The sequence below is a fragment of the Coregonus lavaretus genome, assembly GCF_964263955.1.
Source record: "Coregonus lavaretus genome assembly, chromosome: 17".
Taxonomy (NCBI): Eukaryota; Metazoa; Chordata; class Actinopteri; order Salmoniformes; family Salmonidae; genus Coregonus; species Coregonus lavaretus.
In genome coordinates, this window is record NC_140004.1 from 46,203,717 (window position 1) to 46,222,493 (window position 18,777).

An 18,777-nucleotide genomic window follows, 5' to 3' on the forward strand; every position below is an offset into this window, starting at 1 on the left:
TGAATGAACTGTTGGCGGGTCTGAAGAAACAGCAGTCTGTGTTTACTCACAGCCGAGACATCAGTGACGCTGCAGTGAAAGCTAGCTACCTCATTGCTAATGAAATCGCAGTGGCTTCAAAACCATTTAGTGAGGGTGAATTTGTAAAAACATGCATGATGAAGGCAGCGGAGATTGTGTGCCCTGAAAAGCGGCAGGCTTTTGCAAATATCAGCCTGACAAGAAACACAGTTGCAGACAGGATTTCCGATCTTTCAGTGGATTTGGACAGCCAGTTGAAGCAAAAAGTAAAGTCATTTATTGCGTTTTCGGTTGCAATTGATGAAAGCACGGACATTACAGATGTTGCACAACTGGCCATTTTCATCCGCGGAGTTGATGACACATTGACCGTCACCGAGGAGTTCGTGGAGTTGGTGCCGATGACATATACAACAACAGCAGCTGATATTTTTACCGCACTCGTCGGCGCGCTGGACAGGGTCGGAGTGGACTGGTCCCGCGCTGTCAGCCTGGCTACAGATGGTGCGCCCTCACTGATCGGGAAAAAAGCAGGCGTTGTGACAAAGTTCAGAGAGAAAGTGCAATCTGCAAATGGAGGACGTGATCTTTTGACTTTTCACTGTATTTTGCACCAGGAGGCTTTATGTTGCAAGTCATTAAAGATGGATAACGTCATGAAGGTGGTCATCCAAACTGTTAATTTCATCCGATCCAGAAGCCTGAATCACCGTCAGTTTGACAGCCTTCTCAGAGAGAAAGACCACATCTATGGCCTGCCATACCACACTGAGGTAAGATGGTTAAGCCGAGGTGCTGTGCTGAGCCGTTTCTTTGATTTACGAGAAGAAATTGAACAGTTCATGGAAGAAAAGGGCAAACCAGTGTTAGAATTTCATTCCGCAGAATGGATGCAGGACCTTGCATTTATGGTGGATGTTACAGAGCACCTGAATAACTTGAACAAACAGCTGCAAGGGCGCAACAAAGTTGTCACGCAGTATTATGACAGCATACGTTCTTTCAAGTTGAAGCTGTCATTGTGGGAGACGCAACTTGCCGGTGGTGATGCAGCTCACTTCCCCTGTCTGAAAAATGTGTGCGCGACCCAACATGTGGCAGACATGAAGCGGTTCAAAGATAAAATAACGGGACTGTTACGGGAGTTTGAGCAATGCTTTCAGATTTATGTTTATATGTTTTTATGTTGATGTGCTATTGTTTTTAATTGATTTTATTTTATTTGTATATTTAACCTATTCTTGACTCTGTGGTTCTTGCACTTGTTTGGGGAACAGGATTTCATTATTTTCATCTACATTTCTGCCTGAGAAATGACACCCTGATATAGTTCTGTGATCTGTGAAACAGTTCTGTTAATCACTTAGGCATTGTGTGTTCTTTTTCTTTAGAATTTTCAAATAAACTTGACGTGTTTTATGATTAATAGTGATGTTGTGCTTGTACTATTTTGGACACACTGTCCTCAGGCTCCAGCTTTATGTTGTATGTTGATCGTATTAAAACAAAGAAAACAATCTGAAGTTGTTGTTTTTAAGTTATATATACCATGATTTTTCCGGTCCGGCCCACTTGGGAATAGATTTTCCTCCATGTGGCCCCTGAGCTAAAATGAGTTTGACACCCCTGGTTTATTCCATATGTAACTCTGTGTTGTTGTTGTTTTTAAATCGCACTGCTTTGCTTTATCTTGGCCAGGTTGCAGTTGTAAATGAGAACTTGTTCTCAACTGGCTTACCTGGTTAAATAAAGGTTAAATAAATAAAAAAAAGTAAAACAAGGGGCCTCCAACAGATAAAATAACCTGTTCCTGAATGCTTACAAGGGGCCTCCAACAGATAAAATAACCTGTTCCTGAATGCTTACAAGGGGCCTCCAACAGATAAAATAACCTGTTCCTGAATGCTTACAAGGGGCCTCCAACAGATAAAATAACCTGTTCCTGAATGCTTACAAGGGGCCTCCAACAGATAAAATAACCTGTTCCTGAATGCTTACAAGGGGCCTCCAACAGATAAAATAACCTGTTCCTGAATGCTTCCTGAAGGGGCCTTCCAGCTCATCCCCACACCCGGTCTCCCTCAACCTCCTTTCTGCCAATTCAGCCACAGAGAAACTAGGTTCTGCAAACAAGTCTCAAGATCAGTTCAGCAGACCCACGCCAGTTTGCTCGACAAACTTTCCTTCATTTGATGGATGTGTATTATTGTAGAGCCTGTAATCACACTTTTCCTCTCGCTCTCTCTGACTGCGTTTTTCCACTAATTGGTCTTTTGACCAATCACATAAAGATCTTTTCACATCAGATCTTTTTCAGAGCTGATCTGATTGGTCAAAAGACCCAATTAGTGTGTAAAACGCAGGCCTCATCTCTTTCTGCAGTCTTTTCTGAGGCAGTGCTGTGCTGCCAAGGCACTTGGGGAAATTGAATGGCGGCCCATCAATCTATCAGGAGCGTTATGGGTAGAGTGGCAGAGAGGGGAGGCCAGGCTTTTCTGAAATGCACTTATCAGTGCTGGTCGTAATGCATTCCTCGTTGTGGTCTGAAGTGGTTGAATTACTGGCAATGCCACACACACACACACACACACACACACACACACACACACACACACACACACACACACACACACACACACACACACACACACACACACACACACACACACACACACACACACACACACACACACACACACACACACACACACACACACACACACACACACCACACCCCTTGGTACTTTAGCTGGAGATGCTATTGTATTATATAGTTCTGACAAGCATAGTCACTCAGAGTCTACGTCTGAAATGGCACCCTATTCCCTATATAGTGCACTACTGTTGACCAGAGCCCTATGAGGGGAAAAGGGTGCCATTTTTTGATGCACACAAGGTGGACTTTATCCATTACAAGTGCACCTGACGCCTGAACTCAGCAACGAACCATTAAAACTAGTCAATCGTAACTAGACTATTCATCAGAACATATTCAGAACATGTGGATGACATACATTCGTGACGTTCCACAATATCCTGGGACTTTCATCATTTTCCTATGCCTACATATGATCAGTAGCCTAGTGTAAGACATGGTCGGTGGCCACTTCAAAGCATTCAGCCATCTGTCGAGACTTCTGTCATCCGCTCTCCTTTCTTTCACAGACAGAGGGAGAAGGGACAGAGGGTGGCTCTGCTCAGTTTCTAAAATTAGAGACCATTCATGGAGATACCAGGCTGACATTTCCACGTAGCGGGAGAGATGAGCAGCGACAAATGTCACTGTTGAACGGGGGGGGGGGGGGGCTTTAGGGGCTAAGCTTGGGTTTGGGGCCTACGCCACCCTCAACCTTGGCATCAGAAAGAGCAACAGACTGTCTCGCTGCTTGCGACCCCCCCACCCCACCTCACGAGAGAACCAGTTAGCTTCTAAACCCCTCCCTCCTCCTCCTCAGCCCTCTCTTTCCTGGCTCTGTGACATCACCTCCTGGTGGGGACCACCTGACCAGCACCTGAAGGTTCTCTTTCTCATGTAATGCAGATCAGACAGCTTGAGAGAGAGAGAGAGAGAGAGAGAGAGAGAGAGAGAGAGAGAGAGAGAGAGAGAGAGAGAGAGACAGAGAGAGAGAGAGAGAGAGAGAGAGAGAGAGAGAGAGAGAGAACTTAAGTGCATATCACACTTAGAGATGGAATGCAATCACTCTTAATAATAATTTGATGGGTTCTTATATTTGTCCTATTGGAAATGTGTTTTTTGCATATCCCACTCTCCCTGAGACACCCTAGGAGGGTCGGGTCACGGCCAGGGTCTGCCATTATCAACCGTGACCCTGGCGCAATTAAGGCCTTGCTCAAGGGCACAGAGATTTTTCACCTTGTCGGCTCGGGGATTCGAATTAACAACCTTTCGGTTACTGGCCCAACGCTCTAACGGCTAGGCTATCTGCTTCCCTTGCTGCCATCCCAGTGTGCCAGTAGCATAGTCTCTGTTTATACCACTCCTCCTGAGCATGCTCACGTCTGTCTGAAAAAAATACTTATAAAAAAACGTTAAAAAAAATATATAGGTCAAATCCCGTATCCAGATCCTAAGAGAAGGGTGCAATTGTGGCCTGCAATTCAGGGCATTCCTGCATCTGCAGGAACCTATCTTTCTACTTCTGTTGGTCCATTGTTAAGCTAGGACAGGCGGGAGGTGAGGGGTGCTTCAGTACAGTGGGTACCATAACGTTGGATGCCAACCGGTGATAAACCCCACAGAAGAAGAGGCGGGTGGCGACAACAGTAGACAGTGTCCTTCTGTTTTCCCGCACTTCTGTTAACGGTGGCGAGGGCAGGTGTTCTGCAGGCGGGAGCGAAGGACACTGGTCTACCGGCGTCGCCCCCCCCCCCGCCTCCAGCTAGCTAGTAAGGAGGACTCCGGGAGGCGGGAGAAGAAAAAAAAAACGATATATATCTGACCACATATATAATGACAGACCCAGTGGAACATCAAGGAGTGAGCTGGTGGAGTAAATAGTGTGGTTCCGTCAGTGAGTTGAGTGAAACAACCAGAACTACCACCACACACACACACACACACACACACACACACACACACACACACACACACACACACACACACACACACACACACACACACACACATTTCCCGTAGTACTCTGGGCTAGCAAGAGGCGGCAGAAAACCCCAAGGCATTGAGCCTGTTGAAAGCCTAGATTATTTACTGTATATAAATGTCTAGATTAACTACCATGAAATGTAAATGCATTCTCCTTAGTAATAATAGCATGTGTTAATCAGCCGATTACTTATCGCCAGAGAACAGTGTTCAGGTTAGTACAAACGTCACTCTGTTGATCTACGTACGTGTGTGCGTGTGGGCGGAGTGGGATTTCCTGGAGCAGCGGATACCGTTTGGTAGCGTGATATCCGCACCGTTTTTGTTGTTGTTTTTTTTACATTTCATTTTGTGAAAGCAAGGAAGAGTCGCCTTCCCTTCCTAGTAGTAGCTAGCTGCCTTTAGCCTGGCTAGCTGCCTTTAGCCTGGCTAGCTGCCTTTAGCCTGGCTAGCTGCCTTTAGCCTGGCTAGCTGCCTTTAGCCTGGCTAGCTGCCTTTAGCCTGGCTAGCTGCCTTTAGCCTGGCTAGCTGCCTTTAGCCTGGCTAGCTGCCTTTAGCCTGGCTAGCTGCCTATAGCCTGGCTAGCTGCCTATAGCCTGGCTAGCTGCCTTTAGCCTGGCTAGCTGCCTTTAGCCTGGCTAGATGCCTTTAGCCTGGCTAGATGCCTTTAGCCTGGCTAGCTGCCTTTAGCCTGGCTAGATGCCTTTAGCCTGGCTAGATGCCTTTAGCCTGGCTAGCTGCCTTTAGCCTGGCTAGCTGCCTTTAGCCTGGCTAGCTGCCTTTAGCCTGGCTAGCTGCCTTTAGCCTGGCTAGCTGCCTTTAGCCTGGCTAGCTGCCTTTAGCCTGGCTAGCTGCCTTTAGCCTGGCTAGATGCCTTTAGCCTGGCTAAAAACATAGCAAGTTAGCTAGCCTTTTTAGCTTCCCTCATCTCCATGTGAAATAATCTGATTTATAATTTTTTAAAAATATGCCCTGGCAAATATTGTTATACTTGCCGGTGTAACCTAAAACATTATCCCAGTTTGATAATGCTGCTTGTGTATTAATTCCTGACACTGTCAACCCTGACACTGTCAACCCTGACACTGTCAACCCTGTTACTTTATTTGGCACTTAATAGGCCTTACTATAGTAATTTTTTTTATTTAACCTCTTGAGATAGAAAAACATTTTTTTTTTATCAAGTTGAACATGTGCTCTTTACGACAATTTTAGAATGAGGTGAAATCGAATGGGGTTACACTTCTCAAAAGGCACCTAATTGGTGGAACGACCTACGTGCGTGACCAGTAGGCCAGGTTGCTACTTTATCAGTGTATTGGAGAGAGGCCAGGTCGCTACTTCATCAGTGTACTGGAGGGAGGCCAAACAGACAGTAAGCCAGGTCGCTACTTCATCAGTGTACTGGAGGGAGGTTATCCAAGGACTCACAGGGATAGAGGTGGAGGTTGGGGAGAGTTTAGCTATGTGTCATGAGAGATATTATTGATTTTCAGATTAAAGCCTGATCAATACTCGTGCTGTACTATTGACAGATCGTGCTCAGAGTACCAGGGGCGGGCAGCACTGTGTTTCTAGGTTACAGATGTCAAAGAGCAGATGGATGTGTCCTCCATCACTGTCTGGTCCTAACCAGCCCCCTGCTGCCTGTCGTTAACTTACCACCCCCACTCTGCCAGTCTCACACACACACTGGTTGGCTGATTCCCAAGCACATTCCAAGCCATTGAGAAACGTCTGAAATTGTCAGCAGTCATTCATGAGTCGCTAATCAAATTAAGTGTTCCCACTAACTGTAAAAGGGGAAATATTTACCTCAGGACAGAACATTGGGGTCTGTAACCCAATGAACGGGTTTGGGAAGGGGACAGATTGTCTCTGGTCTTCAAAGAAAGCTTTAGGTCCACCATGACATTGCAAAAATATACTGAACAAAAAATATAAAATGCAACAATTTCAAAGATTTTACTGAGTTACAGTTCATATAAGGAAATCAGTCAAACAGAAATAAATTCATTAGGCCTAATCTATGGATTTCACATGACTACGCAAGTGCTCCCACTGGGGAGCCAGGCCCAGCCAATCAGAATGAGTTTTCCCCCACAAAAGGGCTTTATTATAGACAGAAATACTCCTCAGCACCCCCTCAGATAATCCCGCAGGTGAAGAAGCCAGATGTGGAGGTCCTGGGCTGGTGTGGTTACACATGGTCTGCGGTTGTGAGGCCGGTTGGACGTACTGACAAATTCCAAATTCTCTAAAACGACATTCGAGGTGGCTTATGGTAGAGAAATGAACATTCAATTCTCCGGCAACAGCTCTGGTGGACATTCCTGCAGTCAGCATGCCAATTGCACGCTCCCTCAAAACTAGAGACATCTGTGGCAATGAGTTGTGTGACAAAACTGCACATTTGAGTGGTCTTTTATTGTCCCCGGCACAAGGTGCACCTGTGTAATGATCATGCTTTTTAATCAGCTTCTTGATATGCCACACCTGTCAGGTGGCTGGATTATCTTGGCAAAGGAGAAGTGCTCACTAACAGGGATGTAGGTCCTGTGTGGCTCAGATGGTAGAGCATGGCACTTGCAACGGCAGGGCTGTGGGTTCGATTCCCACGGGGGACCAGTACGAAGAAGAAAAAAATTAACTATCAAAATGTATGCACTCTACTGTAAGTCGCTCTGGATAAGAGCGTCGACTAAAATGTACATGTAAACAAATTTGTGTACAACATTTGAGAGAAATAAGCTTTTTGTGCATATGGAAATGTTCTCACCTCATGAAACATGGGACCAACACTTCACATGTTGCATATATATTTTTATTCAGTATAGATTACTTAGCCAAGTAAATGAAGCAGGGCTAGGTTTAGCCGGGTTAGAGACAGCTAAAGCTAGCAGCCTCTCTCTTGGTGCTTACACAGCCATGAATATTCCCGTGTTGTTATAGCCGCGGTACTAAATGTGTTTGGTGCAGGTTCTACATCCATCGAAGTAATAGGTCATCATAGGAAGTAATCCCTCTAAAACCACCATGAAAACATCCCTGTGGAGGAAACTGAGGCTGTGTCCCAAATGGAAACCTTCCCTGTGTGTCCTTGTCTAAAGTAGTGCACTATAAAAAGGGAATAGGGTTACCATTTGGGACGCAGGCCAAGCAAACCAGTGCTAAGCCAGTGACATTCAAATCAGCAATAGTGGAACAATTCAACTGCAGCCTAAGGAGGAGCAGAGCAGAAGAGTTGAGTTGACAGAAAGTTGCCTGCCGGGCCTGTGGAACAATAGCTATTTTCTTTTGATTCGGCCAGGCTCAAAAAACTGCTTTGTGGCACGAGAAATCTTCCCCCACCCAATCACACTAAAGCATCGAAGGTCCCCAAGAACACAGTTGCTTCCATCATTCTTAAATGGAAGAAGTTTGGAACCACCAAGGCTCTTCCTAGAGCTGGCCGCCCGGCCAAACTGAGCAATCGGGGGAGAAGGGCCTAGGTCAGGGAGGTGACCAAGAACATGATGGTCACTCTGACAGAGCTCTAGAGTTTCTCTGTGGAGATGGGAAAAACTTCCAGAAGGACAACCATCTCTGCAGCACTCCACCAATCAGGCCTTTATGGTAGAGTGGCCAGACCGAAGCCACTCCTCAGTAAAAGGCACATGACAGCCTGCTTGGAGTTTGCCAAAAGGCACCTAAATACTCTCAGACCATGAGAAACAAGATTCTCTGGTCTGATGATACCGAGATTGAACTCTTTGACCTGAATGCCAAGCGTCACGTCTGGAGGAAACCTGGTACCATCCCTACGGTGAAGCGTGGTGGTGGCAGCATCATGCTGTGGGGATGTTTTTCAGCGGCAGGGACTGGGAGACAAGTCAGGATCGAGGCAAAGATGAACGGAGCAAAGTACAGAGAGATCCTTGATGAAAACCTGCTCCAGAGCACTCAGGACCTCAGACTGGGGCGAAGGTTCACCTTCCAACAGGACAACGACCCTAAGCACACAGCCAAGACAACGCAGGAGTGGCTTCGGGACAAGTCTCTGAATGTCTTTGAGTGGCCCAGCCAGAGCCGGGCTTGAACCCGAATCAAATATCTCTGGAGAGACCTGAAAATAGCTGTGCAGCAACGCTTCCCATCCAACCTGACAGAGCTTGAGAGGATCTGCAGAGAAGAATGGGAGAAACTCCCCAAATACAGGTGTGCCAAGCTTGTAGCGTCATACCCAAAATGACTCGATGCTGTAATCGCTGCCAAAGGTGCTTCAAGAAAGTACTGAGTAAAGGGTCTGAATACTTATGTAAATGTGATATCTGTTTTTTATTTGTAATACATTTGCAAAAATTGATAAACTATTTTTGCTTTGTCATTATGGGGTATTGTATGTAGACTGATGAGGGGAAAAAAAACAATTTAATCAATTTTAGAAAAAGGCTGTAACGTAACAAAATGTGGAAAAAGTCAAAGGGTCTGAGAACTTTCCGAAGGCGCTGTATTTCCACACTATGAGGTTGGAATAATACTGTGAAAATGATGATAACGCCAATGCGATAAATCAGTTCATAGACCAATAAGAAAAATAGCTCCAAACCTCTCTGCCAATAACAGCTAGTTTTCAATTTCCCCCCTCCCCCCTCAGACCACTCCCAGACAGTCATAGCAAAACTCTTGCTTGAGAAATTGCTCCTTGCTAAGAAGCTATTTTTGTTTATTTTTTCATTGAAAACCATCACAGTAAGGTACTTATGATCCCTTTTCTCTTTTTCCCCTTAACCAGGTTGTTGGCGTTGGAGGACTGACTAACTTGTCTTGTGTGTGCCTTTGTTAGATGTGCACTCTATTCCCTGTGTCGAATGTACTCCTGGCTACACAGTGAATTTCCCTTCAGGGACAATAACGTTTAAATAATGTGACTGTACCTCATCTCCCGAGGCCAGTCGTTGGGTCAACTCCTTCAGGCTCCTCATCATCCTCTCATCTCTGAAGTCGTAGGGGAACGTCTCTGTCCACTCCTGGAGCAGCTGCAGGATCTTGGGAGCCATCTTCCTGATCCTCATCTGAAAGATACACATACTTATTTGATCATGGTTATATTTTGTAACACCCAAGTCTGTAAATGAATATATACATTAATCTGGGCGCAGAAACACTCAACATAGTCAGGAACACAAGCAAGCTTCTCTGTGGCAGAATACTACAACATACATCAGCTAAATAAACTGATCTTCATTAAGAAAGTATAATAGTATAATACAGTATAGTCAATAGAGTATAGTATAATATAGCTAAGAATATAGTATAATATAATATAGCTAATAGAGTATAGTACAATACAGCTAAGAATATAGTATAATAGAGTATAGTACAATACAGCTAAGAATATAGTATAATATAGCTAATAGAGTATAGTATAATACAGCTAAGAATATAGTATAATATAATATAGCTAATAGAGTATAGTACAATAAAGCTAAGAATATAGTATAATATAATATAGCTAATAGAGTATAGTACAATACAGCTAAGAATATAGTATAATAGAGTATAGTACAATACAGCTAAGAATATAGTATAATATAGCTAATCGAGTATAGTATAATACAGCTAAGAATATAGTATAATATAATATAGCTAAGAGTATAGTCAATAGAGTATAGTATAATATAGCTAAGAATATAGTATAATATAATATAGCTAATAGAGTATAGTATAATACAGCTAAGAATATAGTATAATATAGCTAATAGAGTATAGTACAATACAGCTAAGAATATAGTATAATAGAGTATAGTACAATACAGCTAAGAATATAGTATAATATAGCTAATAGAGTATAGTATAATACAGCTAAGAATATAGTATAATATAATATAGCTAATAGAGTATAGTCAATAGAGTATAGTATAATATAGCTAAGAATATAGTATAATATAGCTAATAGAGTATAGTCCAATACAGCTAAGAATATAGTATAATATAATATAGCTAATAGAGTATAGTATAATAAAGCTAAGAATATAGTATAATATAGCTAACAGAGTATAGTATAATACAGCTAAGAATATAGTATAATATAATATAGCTAACAGAGTATAGTATAATACAGCTAAGAATATAGTATAATATAGCTAATAGAGTATAGTATAATACAGCTAAGAATATAGTATAATATAATATAGCTAATAGAGTATAGTACAATACAGCTAAGAATATAGTATAATAGAGTATAGTACAATACAGCTAAGAATATAGTATAATATAGCTAATAGAGTATAGTATAATACAGCTAAGAATATAGTATAATATATCTAATAGAGTATAGTCAATAGAGTATAGTATAATATAGCTAAGAATATAGTATAATATAATATAGCTAATAGAGTATAGTATAATACAGCTAAGAATATAGTATAATATAGCTAATAGAGTATAGTATAATACAGCTAAGAATATAGTATAATATAATATAGCTAATAGAGTATAGTCAATAGAGTATAGTATAATATAGCTAAGAATATAGCATAATATAATATAGCTAATAGAGTATAGTATAATACAGCTAAGAATATAGTATAATATAATATAGCTAATAGAGTATAGTCAATAGAGTATAGTATAATATAGCTAAGAATATAGTATAATATAGCTAATAGAGTATAGTATAATATAGCTAAGAATATAGTATAATATAATATAGCTAATAGAGTATAGTATGATACAGCTAAGAATATAGTATAATATATCTAATAGAGTATAGTCAATAGAGTATAGTATAATATAGCTAAGAATATAGTATAATATAATATAGCTAATAGAGTATAGTATAATACAGCTAAGAATATAGTATAATATAATATAGCTAATAGAGTATAGTCAATAGAGTATAGTATAATACAACTAAGAATATAGTATAATATAATATAGCTAATAGAATATAGCTAATAGAGTATAGTATAATACAGCTAAGAATATAGTATAATATAGCTAATAGAGTATAGTCAATAGATTATAGTATAATATAGCTAAGAATATAGTATAATATAATACAGCTAATAGAGTATAATATAATATAGCTAATAGAGTATAATATACTATAGCTAATAGAGTATAGTATAATACAGCTAATATAGTATAGCTAATAGAGTATAGTTTAATATAGCTAATAGAGTATAGTGTAATATAGCTAATAGAGTATAGTTTAATATAGATAATAGAGTATATTATAATATAGCTAATAGAGTATAGTATAGCTAATAGAGTATAGTTTAATATAGCTAATAGAGTATAGTATACTATAGCTAATAGAGTATAGTTTAATATAGATAATAGAGTATAGTATAATATAGCGAATATAATAGAATATAGCAAATATAGTATAGTATAATATAGCTAATAGAGTATAGTTTAATAAAGCTAAGAATATAGTATAATATAATGCAGCTAATAGAGTATAATATAATATAGCTAATAGAGTATAGTATAATATAATATAGCTAATAGAGTATAATAGAATATAGCTAATAGAGTATATTATAGCTAATAGATTATAATATAGTCAATAGAGTATAGTATACTATAGCTAAGAATATAGTATAATATAGCTAATAGAGTATAGTATAATATAGCTAAGAATATAGTATAATATAATATAGCTAATAGAGTATAGTATGATACAGCTAAGAATATAGTATAATATATCTAATAGAGTATAGTCAATAGAGTATAGTATAATATAGCTAAGAATATAGTATAATATAATATAGCTAATAGAGTATAGTATAATACAGCTAAGAATATAGTATAATATAATATAGCTAATAGAGTATAGTCAATAGAGTATAGTATAATACAACTAAGAATATAGTATAATATAATATAGCTAATAGAATATAGCTAATAGAGTATAGTATAATACAGCTAAGAATATAGTATAATATAGCTAATAGAGTATAGTCAATAGATTATAGTATAATATAGCTAAGAATATAGTATAATATAATACAGCTAATAGAGTATAATATAATATAGCTAATAGAGTATAATATACTATAGCTAATAGAGTATAGTATAATACAGCTAATATAGTATAGCTAATAGAGTATAGTTTAATATAGCTAATAGAGTATAGTGTAATATAGCTAATAGAGTATAGTTTAATATAGATAATAGAGTATATTATAATATAGCTAATAGAGTATAGTATAGCTAATAGAGTATAGTTTAATATAGCTAATAGAGTATAGTATACTATAGCTAATAGAGTATAGTTTAATATAGCTAATAGAGTATAGTATAATATAGCGAATAGAATAGAATATAGCAAATATAGTATAGTATAATATAGCTAATAGAGTATAGTTTAATAAAGCTAAGAATATAGTATAATATAATGCAGCTAATAGAGTATAATATAATATAGCTAATAGAGTATAGTATAATATAATATAGCTAATAGAGTATAATAGAATATAGCTAATATAGTATAGCTAATAGAGTATATTATAGCTAATAGATTATAATATAGTGAATAGAGTATAGTATAATATAGCTAATATAGTATAGTTTAATATAGCTAATAGAATATAGTATAATATAGCTAACAGAGTATAATATAGTATAATATAGCTAATAGAGTATAGTATAATATAGTGAATAGAGTATAGTATAATATAGCTAATAGAGTATAATATAGCTACTAGAGTGTAATATAGCTACTAGAGTATAGTATAATATAGCTAATAGAGTATAGTTTAATAAAGCTAAGAATATAGTATAATATAATGCAGCTAATAGAGTATAATATACTATAGCTAATATAGTATAGTATAATATAATATAGCTAATAGAGTATAATAGAATATAGCTAATATAGTATAGTATAGCTAATAGATTATAATATAGTGAATAGAGTATAGTATATTATAACTACTAGAGTATAGTTTAATATAGCTAATAGAGTATAATATAGATACTAGAGTATAGTATAATATAGCTAATAGAGTATAATATAGCTACTAGAGTATAGTATAGCTAATATAGTATAATATAGCTAATAGAGTATAGTTTAATATAGCTACTAGAATATAATATAGCTAATAGAGTATAGTTTAATATAGCTAATAGAGTGTAGTATAATATAGCTAAGAATATAGTATAATATAATGCAGCTAATAGAGTATAATATAATATAGCTAATAGAGTATAGTATAATATAGCTAATAGAGTATAGTTTAATATAGCTAATAGAGTATAGTATAATATAGCTAATAGAGTATAGTATAATATAGCTAAGAATATAGTATAATATAATGCAGCTAATAGAGTATAACATAATATAGCTAATAGAGTATAGTATAATATAGCTACTAGAGTATAGTTTAATATAGCTAATAGAGTATAGTTTAATATAGCTAATAGAGTATAGTATAATATAGCTAATAGAGTATAGTATAATATAGCTAAGAATATAGTATAATATAATGCAGCTAATAGAGTATAATATAATATAGCTAATAGAGTATAGTATAATATAGCTACGAATATAGTATAATATAATGCAGCTAATAGAGTATAATATAATATAGCTAATAGAGTATAGTATAATATAGCTAATAGAGTATAGTATAATATAGCTAAGAATGTAGTATAATATAATGCAGCTAATAGAGTATAATATAATATAGCTAATAGAGTATAGTATAATATAGCTACTAGAGTATAGTTTAATATAGCTAATATTGTATAGTTTAATATAGCTAATAGAGTATAGTATAATATAGCTAATAGAGTATAGTATAATATAGCTAAGAATATAGTATAATATAATGCAGCTAATAGAGTATAATATAATATAGCTAATAGAGTATAGTATAATATAGCTACTAGAGTATAGTTTAATATAGCTAATAGAGTATAGTTTAATATAACTAATAGAGTATAGTATAATATAGCTACTAGAGTATAGTATAATATAGCTAATAGAGTATAGTATAATATAGCTAATATAGTATAGTTTAATATAGCTAATAGAGTACAGTATAATATAGCTACTAGAGTATAGTTTAATATAGCTAATAGAGTATAGTATAATATAGCTACTAGAGTATAGTATAATATAGCTAATAGAGTATAGTATAATATAGCTACTATAGTATAGTATAATATAGCTACTAGAGTATAGTTTAATATAGCTACTAGAATATAATATAGCTAATATAGTATAGTTTAATATAGCTAATAGAGTATAGTTTAATATAGCTAATAGAGTATAGTATAATATAGCTAAGAATATAGTATAATATAATGCAGCTAATAGAGTATAATATAATATAGCTAATAGAGTATAGTATAATATAGCTACTAGAGTATAGTTTAATATAGCTAATAGAGTATAGTTTAATATAGCTAATAGAGTATAGTTTAATATAGCTACTAGAGTATAGCATATTATAGCTAATATAGTATAATATAGCTAATAGAGTATAGTTTAATATAGCTAATAAAGTATAGTTTAATATAGCTACTAGAGTATAGCATATTATAGCTAATATAGTATAATATAGCCAATATAGTATAGTTTAATATAGCTAATAGAGTATAGTATAATATAGCTAAGAATATAGTATAATATAATGCAGCTAATAGAGTATAATATAATATAGCTAATAGAGTATAGTATAATATAGCCAATAGAGTATAGTATAATATAGCTAATAGAGTATAGTATAATATAGCTAATAGAGTATAGTATAATATAGCCAATATAGTATAGTATAATATAGCTAATAGAGTATAGTATAATATGGCTAATATAGTATAGTTTAATATAGCTAATAGAGTATAGTATAATATAGCTACTAGAGTATAATATAGCGAATATAGTATAGTATAATATAGCTAATATAGTATAGTATAATATAGCTAATAGAGTATAGTTTAATATAGCTAATAGAGTATAGTTTAATATAGCTAATAGAGTATAGTATAATATAGCTAATATAGTATAGTTTAATATAGCTAATAGAGTATAGTTTAATATAGCTAATAGAGTATAGTTTAATATAGCTAATAGAGTATAGTATAATATAGCTAATAGAGTATAGTATAGCTAATAGAGTATAGTTTAATATAGCTAATAGAGTATTGTATAATGGAGGTTTTGTGTTACCTTGTCTGCCTGAGGGTCACTCAGTCTCTGCTGCTCCACACACAGGTGACACACCTTGGACATGAGCTCGTAGGGGTGGATGAATAGACGAGAGGAAAGCAGGAAGGTGAAGGAGTACGTCATCTGTGCAGAGAAAAGAGGGAGGGAAGGTAGAGAGCGGAGGAGGAGAGAAATTAAGAGAGAGGTGTCAATAACTTTTGAGAATACAGAGAGTTTGTGGACAACAGACAGACGGACCGAGACAGACAGACAGACAGACAGACAGAGTCACTCACATCAGGGTAGTAGTCCATGGAGGGAACCAGGTGGTGTATGAGGGCCTCCAGTGAGCCCGACACAAGGGTGTTGTCATGGTAATATAATCCCGCGTTACTGTATCCCTCCTCCTTGGTCTGGTTCTGGTACAGGTTCTTATTGTAACCACTGGAGACCAGCAGGCCGGTCAGCAGTGGCGTTTGAGGCATATTGTCCTGGGAGGATGAAGGAGGAGGTTATAAAACACATACACAACCCCCACGGAGACAGAGGAGGAGGACAGGGTCACCCGGAGGGCAGTGATGTAGTGCTGAGAGGGAAAACAGAAGAGAGACTCTTCAGAACAATAGCCTTGTTATTATTCTGATATGTTTGGACAGACCCAAAAGTGATTACAGGGCTATATTATATTCTCCATCCCAAAACAGACAGAACTGGGAGGTTTGTATCACTTAAAAGAAGCAGTCGAATGGTTGCATCACATGGGCCTACGTCCTGTGATTACAATATGGGCAATTCCACGTAACGGAATTGCGCTGAGACTCCGTTTTTTTTCCACTTAGTCTATGCACAAGGACTACTTTTAACAATTTACACTGAAAATGATAAAAACATTTACTCGAAGAACGGTGCAGATACGTTTGTTAACAAAACATTTGTAAAATCTCCTTCAGTTTTTTTTTTTTATGCCACCAAGTAAAAAACTCGGAATTAAGATTCAACGATGTCTGCAGAAAGAATGGTGTGTCAGCTATGACATGATTCCTTGAGTTTGAAACAATCTATTTTGGTCATTGAGCTACTGTAAGTGAGGATGGTTACAGTAAATGGAAAGAGGGTGCTCATGGGTAGGTGCCGGGAGAAGTGACATTAATTAGAGAGAGATATTATCTCTACCTCTCTCAATTCAAAGGGCTTTATTGGCATGGGAAACATATGTATACATTGCCAAAGCAAATGAAATAGACAATATAAACAGTAAACATTAACCCCCCCCCCCCCCCACCCACCACTGGAGAAACACAGAGCACCCATTATCCATTTACTGACAGGGTCAGTTGATATGATGACAACCAACCCTACAAAGGCACATGTTGTTGACTTAAAATAATGAACCGACTCAGTTTCTGGTTCCACCTTCCCCGAACAACACAGTGTATCCATTCACAGCGGACATGATAAGTTCACATGTTGACAAACAATAAAATGAGGCTAGTTCTGAAAACAGGCGCTTCTAATTTCTCTCCATCTCCCCACACACACACACAAAACGTATGAGACTCTCGGGAGAGTGTACACTGTGAGAGTGTATTGTTCTGATAGGGCAGTGTTGTCCTGTGGCCAATGACGCTACTTATCTTTTCCCATCACACACAGAGACACACCCTGGTGATGACTGCATTGACTACGCACACTTATTCCCACTGAGAGGCCATGTGAGTCTACAGTGCATTTGGAAAGTTTCCAGACCCCTTAACCTTCTCCACATTTTGTTACGTTACAGCCTTACTCTAAAATGGATTCAATTGTTTTTTCCCCTCAATAATCTACACACAATACTCCATAATGACAAAGCAAAAACAGGTTTGTCGAAATTGCTGCACATTTATTAAAAATAAAAAACTGAAATATCACATTTACATAATTATTCAGACCCTTTACTCAGTACTTTTTGAAGCACCTTTTGGCAGCTATTACAGCCTTGAGTCTTCTTGGGTATGGCGCTACAAGCTTGGCACACCTGTATTTGGGGAGTTTCTCCCATTCTTCTCTGCAGATCCTCTCAAGGTCTGTCAGTTTGGATGGGGAGCGTCGCTGCAAAGCTATTTTCAGGTCTCTCCAGAGATGTTTGATCGGGTTCAAGTCCGGGCTCTGGCTGGGCCACTCAAGGACATTCAGAGACTTGTCCCGAAGCCACTCCTGCGTTGTCTTGGCTGTATGCGTAGGGTCGTTGCCCTGTTGGAAGGTGAACCTTTGCCCCAGTCTGAGATCCTGAGCACTCTGGAGCAGGTTTTCATCAAGGATCTCTCTGTACTTTGCTCCGTTCATCTTTCCCTCGATCCTGACTAGTCTTACAGTCCCTGCCGCTGAAAAACATCCTCACAGCATGATGCTGCCACCCCCATGCTTCACCGTAGGGATGGTGCCAGGTTTCCTCCAGACATGACGCTTTTCATTCAGGTCAAAGATTTCAATCTTGGTTTCATCAGACCAAAGAATCTTGTCTTTAGGTGCTTTTGGCAAACTCCAAGCGGGCTGTCATGTGCCTTTCACTGAGGAGTGGCTTCCGTCTGGCCACTCTACCATAAAGGCCTGATTGGTGGAGTGCTACAGGACATGGTTGTCCTTCTGGAAGGTTCTCCCATCTCCACAGAGGAACTCTGGAGCTCTGTCTGAGTGACCATCGGGTTCTTGTTCACCTCCCTGACCAAGGCCCTTCTCCCCCAATTGCTCAGTTTGGCCGGGCAGCCAGCTCTAGGAAGAGTCTTGGTGGTTCCAAACTTCTTCCATTTAAGAATGATGCAGGCCACTGTGTTCTTGGGGACCTTCAATGCAGCAGAAATGTTTTGGTACCCTTCCCCAGATCTGTGCCTCAACACAATCCTGTCTCGGAGCTCTACGGACAATTCCTTCGACCTCATGGCTTGGTTTTTGCTCTGACATGCACTGTCAACTGTGGGACCTTATATAGACAGGTGTGTGCCTTTCCAAATCA

The 18,777-nt window shown here is 37.9% G+C and overlaps 1 protein-coding gene across 1 annotated transcript in view; it reads right to left on the reverse strand.

The window, feature by feature from the left end:
• Window positions 1-18,777, reverse strand: part of rasgef1ba (RasGEF domain family, member 1Ba) — a 57,060-nt gene that overhangs the window by 20,940 nt on the left and 17,343 nt on the right. Inside the window, exons 2-4 of the mRNA XM_084180518.1 lie at window positions 16,082-16,276; window positions 15,807-15,929; window positions 9,559-9,696 (exon numbers count right to left, since the gene is read on the reverse strand). Coding sequence (XP_084036644.1) covers window positions 9,559-9,696; window positions 15,807-15,929; window positions 16,082-16,270 — 450 coding nt within the window. The 5' untranslated portion in view covers window positions 16,271-16,276. The remainder of the gene's footprint in view (window positions 1-9,558; window positions 9,697-15,806; window positions 15,930-16,081; window positions 16,277-18,777) is intronic.